The sequence below is a fragment of the Lactuca saligna genome, chromosome 8 (assembly GCF_052625555.1).
Source record: "Lactuca saligna cultivar CGN05327 chromosome 8, ASM5262555v1, whole genome shotgun sequence".
Classification (NCBI taxonomy): Eukaryota; Viridiplantae; Streptophyta; class Magnoliopsida; order Asterales; family Asteraceae; genus Lactuca; species Lactuca saligna.
The window spans coordinates 173071453-173076938 of NC_136424.1; the positions used below are offsets into that span (position 1 = coordinate 173071453).

The 5486-nt window shown below is 42.4% G+C and overlaps 1 protein-coding gene across 1 annotated transcript; it reads right to left on the reverse strand.

The window, feature by feature from the left end:
• Positions 1 to 4002: 4002 nt before the first annotated feature.
• LOC145010317 (uncharacterized) lies at positions 4003 to 4992 on the reverse strand. The gene has a single exon (XM_078968873.1). It carries the CDS (start codon positions 4990 to 4992, stop codon positions 4003 to 4005), a length of 990 nt encoding a protein of 329 aa, XP_078824999.1.
• Positions 4993 to 5486: the final 494 nt, after the last annotated feature.

Sequence of the window (5486 nt, forward strand, 5' to 3'; positions counted from 1 at the left end):
TACTGATCTCTCACAGAATACAAAACCCGATAACTTACCTAAGAGACTCAACCTTCTATTTATACCAGTCACTAAGCAACTTTACTGACAAAGACAGAATTACCCTTGACAGACTCTGTTGACTGGAATGAAAAAATCACAAGCTGTACACAACAACTTTAGTGAGCAAAGAACAGAGGAAGAGAGATTGACTCAAAGGTTATCTGCATTCATTCAACTGAAAAACAAAGCAAAGGGAAGTTGCCACATATTGCTTACGATTACACAGGAAACAACTGAAAAAGGAAACTGCCCACTAAGACACTACCACTACTATATGACTGAGTCAAACTTTAAATTAACAAAGCTAGAAAATAAACATGCAGAAACCAAACAGAACTAAAGGAAATCACGTGTCAAGCATGATACCACGTGAGGTGTTGCATCTTCAATATTCCCTCTCAACACCTGCTTCAACAATGCCCAAAGAGTTGCAGAAGTCCACAAGTTTGTGATGTTGGTGATCAAGTAATACAGCAATAACAAGAAAAGCTTAACAGGGGTAAAACTGGAATAAAATGGCAGCCGAAGTTTTCTCTTGAATGAAGATTACTAGCAGCCTAATGATTACACTGCTATACAAAATGAAATTTCGACTAATTATGATTTGCTGAACTACAACTAATAAATAGTGCTAATTAACAGAAAAAGAGAAAAAAATAGCAACGTCCCTATTCTAACGTTCCAGTCACCCACGTGCTCTTGCCCTCCTGTAAACCTGGTCAAACATTGATAACATTTCTCCCCCTCAATGTTGACTCTCTTCTGCTTCAGGTCTTCCACACCGATGAGTGCTCTCATCTCAACAAACTTTACACGAGGCATTGCCTTGGTCAACACATCAGCCTTTTGTTGATCACCAGTTACATGTTCTACATGGATCTGTTCTTTTTCAACACACATACGGATGAAGTGATACTTGGTGTCTATATGCTTACTCCTCCCATGGAAGACTGGATTTTTTATGAGGGCAATGGTGGATTGATTATCGATGAACAACTTCACCTTTTGAGCTTTCATTCCAACCAGGTCACTGAACAAGTTTCTTAACCAAAGTCCTTGACAGGCAGCTGCAGTTGCAGCCATGTACTCTGCCTCACACGAACTTAAGGCCACAGTTTTCTGTTTTTGTGAGGTCCATGTGATCAGATTCCCTGAGTAATAGTAGGCCACTCCTGTGGTTCCTCTTCCATCCTCACTATCATTGCTACAGCTGCTGTCACTATAGCCAATGAGCTTGCTATCACCGCCCTTGCGATACATTAACCCATGTTCAGTTGTTCCTTTCACATATCTGAGGATGTGTTTTATAGCTGCATAGTGACTTTGCTTAGGATCTTGCATAAACTGGCTCACGACTCCAATACTATAGCTTATGTCAGTTCTTGTGTGAACCAAGTACCTTAAGCTCCCAACCAGCCTCCTGTAAAGAGTTGCATTTACAGGTTCTCCCTTTTCATCTTTTGTCAATTGTAGTTTGGGCTCCATTGGGTACTGTGAGCTGTTGCAATCTTCCATACCTACTACTTTTAGTATCTTTTCTGCATATCCCTTTTGTGAGAGCTTTATTCCTTCTTTACTTTGAGTCACTTTTATTCCCAGGTAATAGGATAGCAATCCCAGTTCACTCATGTCAAACATCTGTTTCATCTTTCTCTTGAACTCCAGAATTACCTTCTCACTTGAGCTAGTGACTATAAGATCATCCACATAGACACCAACTATGAGAGTCAGGTTGGGTTTGTGTACCTTATAGACAACTTGTTCTTGAGTGATTGGTCTAACTTCACATTCCAAGCTCTTGGTGCCTGTCGCAAACCGTACAGTGCCTTATGGAGTCGATATACCATATTTTCTTTCCCTTTGACCGAAAACCTAGTTGGTTGACATACGCATACTTCTTCCTTTAGGTCTCCGTGTAAGAACGCAGACTTGACATGCAGGTGGTGCACAAACCAGTTTTCTTTCGTTGCTAACGCCAAAATCAACCTTATAGTCTCCAAGCGGGCCACTGGTGTGAAAACTTCCTCGAAGTCAATCCCTTTTTCTTGGACGTAACCTTTAGCGACCAGTTGTGCCTTTTGTTTGACCATGTTACCAGCAACGTCCCTCTTTAATTTGAACACCCATTTTAACCCTATTGCCTTATGATTTAGGGGCAATTTGGTCAAAGTCCAAGTGTTATTTCGTTCAACTGATTGCAATTCCGACTCCATAGCTCGCTTCCAATCCTTTTCTGTTGATGCTTCTTCATACGACGTGGGTTCATTATCGACTAGAAATAACTCTTGATTACTTTCATATATATCACGTATCTCTTCCTCCTTAATTATTGTCGTATTTTCATACACATCGTTGATCAAACGAAATCCTCTTGCTGGTGTGTCATCATACGAGGCTATGGACCCACCGCTTTCTTGAATTGTCGATGTTCGACTGGGAGGTGCTGATCGCGAGCTGATTTCAAGGGATTGTATCGGGTTTTCTGGTTGTGAGCTATCGTAGAAGTTGTTTAACGGTGTCAGGGGTTCTTCAATGGCTTCATCCGTTGACTCTAGGTCTTGGGATGGTTGAGTTTGGGCTGACACATTGACCACATAATTGGTCCAGTAAGGTGTGGTAAAAAGCTCCCCCGTAAGTTCTTTCTTCCAGGCCCACTTCCTTGCTTCGTCGAATACCACATCCCTTGAGACTACAATACGCCGATTAGTGGGGTCGTACATACGATACCCCTTCATCCCTTCCTTCGTTCCAAGATACACCGTGGCTATACTTCTATCACTCAATTTGTTCAGTCCTCGCAGCTTTTTCACATATCCTACACATCCGAAAATCTTCAAATGTGCAATTGAGGGCTTTGATTTCTTCCAGGTTTCATATGGTGTTACATCCTTGAGCACTTTTGTGCTCATTCTATTCAGCAAGTACACGGAATGCCTCACCGCCTCACCCCATAATTGATCTGGTACATTCATCGCCTTGAGTAGCGCTCTTGTCATCTCTAGGACTCTCCTATTACACCGTTCCACCACCCCATTTTGCTGTGGGGTGTGCGGTGTTGTCAATTGACACTTGATACCTATCTGTTCACAGAAAGCGTGGAATTGGTTTGAGTTGAATTCACCTCTACGGTCAGTTCTCAACATTTTGACTTTATGGCAACTTTCCTTCTCAACCTGTAATTTGAACTTCTGAAACATATCAAATGCTTCATCTTTGTTCTTGATCAGGTACACACACATGTAACGTGAGTAGTCATCCACGATTAAGAGGATGTATTGATTCCCCTCTTTGGTCGCTGGTGTAATGGATCCGCATAAATCCACGTGTAGCAACTGAAGTGGGTCCTTAGCTCTCCACTAGGCCTCTTGTGAAAAACTTTGTCTTGATTGCTTGGATATCACACATCCCTCACATACTTTGGATGGGTGAGCAACCCGAGGCATACCTATCACCATTTCTTTACGTGCCATCTCTTCCAGTGTTCTGAAGTTCGTGTGACCCATACGTGCATGCCACCGCCATGAGTCATCATCTATTCTCATGCTTAAACATACGGTTCTTCCAGGTGTGAGCTTTATCTTATAAATCCTGTTTTTCGACCTTTGTACTTTCATAATCAGGCTCCCTTCTTCATCATACATGCATAAGAATTGCCTCTTCATACCTATATCATAGCCTTCTTCTGTCATTTGACCCAAGCTTATGATGTTGCTGTGAAGGGCTGGTATGTAATACACCTCTGGAATGATGAATTGATCACCATTCTTACAGTCAAATAACAATGTGCCATTTCCTTTTATTGGGACCTTGGACCCATCTCCAAACCGTACTTGTCCTGTTACAGTTTCATCTAGCTCTGCAAATAAGGATTTGGAGCCTGTCATGTGATTACTAGCTCCATTGTCTAGATACCATACATTCTCTTCACTTTCTTTCAACTAACTTGGATACACTTTTTCTTCATTCAGGAGCACCATGCTTGATGACTTCTCCACATACAGTTAATAGGAAGGCAGGGCCTTCTTCATCTGCAGCTAGGTTCACCTTCTGGTCCTGCTGCTTCTTTGCCTTGCATTCAGATGCAAAGTGGCCAAGTTCTTGGCACTCAAAGCACCTTATGTTGCTTTTGTCACGAGGCTTCTTGTTGGAGTTGCTTGCTTCCTGTCGTGAGTCACCACCACAGCACCCGCCTCTGCCACGAGACGAACCTCGCCCTCGTGAGCTGGCTCTTCCACCCTGGTTGTTATTTCCGCCCCTTCCTCGACCACCTGCTGAGTTTTGTTTGCTTGGAATCCGGTGGGTTGACGAGCCTTTTGCATTGGCAAGTAGTAGGGCATTATCCCCCTGTGTGCTTGCCTTCCGGAGCCGGAGCCTATCCTCATATGCCTTTAAGTGCCCAATTGCTTCTTCAAATGGCATCGATTCCATATCACAGCTTTGCTCAATTGATGCCACCAGGTTTATAAACCTCTTCGGAACTGTGTCGAACAGTTTTCTCACCAATTCTTCATCTTCCAATATTGCCCCTGCACTCCCAAACTTTGAGATCATAGCTGATATCTTTCCTGCATAATCATTTATGGTTTTAGACTCCTTCATTTGAAGTGCTTCAAACTCACTTTTGAGTACCCTTAGCCTTGCCTTTTGGACCCTCTCTGCACCCACATACCGTGACTTTAGAGAGTCCCAAACTTCCTTGGTTGTCTTCTTCTTGGCAGCCTGTGCAAGAATCACTTCTGGTATAGATTGAAAGATGAAAGCTCGAGCCTGCTTGCTCTTCTTCTCATCCACAACCACTCCGGTTGGTGGCTCAATGGAATCCCATAACCCATGGGCATCCATGATGGCTTCCATCTTAATTGACCAGGTGTTGTAATTTAGTGAGGTTAGCATTGGGCATTGAAGAGTAAAAGGGTTATCTTTGGGTTGATTGGATGATGAGGCTGTCATCTTGTTGAATTGAGGATACTTGGGCATGCAACTTATCAGGATCTGTTTGCTCTGATACCAAATGTTGGTGATCAAGTAATATAGCAATAACAAGAAAATCTTAACAGGGGTAAAACTGGGATAAAATGGCAGTCGAAGTTTTCTCTTGAATGAAGATTACTAGCAGCCTAATGATTACACTGCTATACAAAATGAAATTTCGACTAATTATGACTTGCTGAACTACAACTAATAAATAGTGCTAATTAACAGAAAAAGAGAAAAATAGCGACGCCCCTATTCTAACATTCCAGTCGCCCACGTCCTCTTTCCCTCCTGTAAACCTGGTCAAACATTGACTAACATGTGATTGGCTAGACTCTTGGTGAGAAGGTCAGCTACTTGATCGACTGTTTTCACATAGATTAAATCTATCTCCCCATTCAGAACTTTCTCACGTATAAAATGATTAGTAGGATTCTTTGCGAATGTGTTGAAGATAAGTTGTCACAAAA

Excerpts from the sequence above, each read along its gene's own strand:
- LOC145010317 (XM_078968873.1), bottom strand. The coding sequence starts at position 4,992 with ATGACAGCCTCATCATCCAATCAACCCAAAGATAACCCTTTTACTCTT.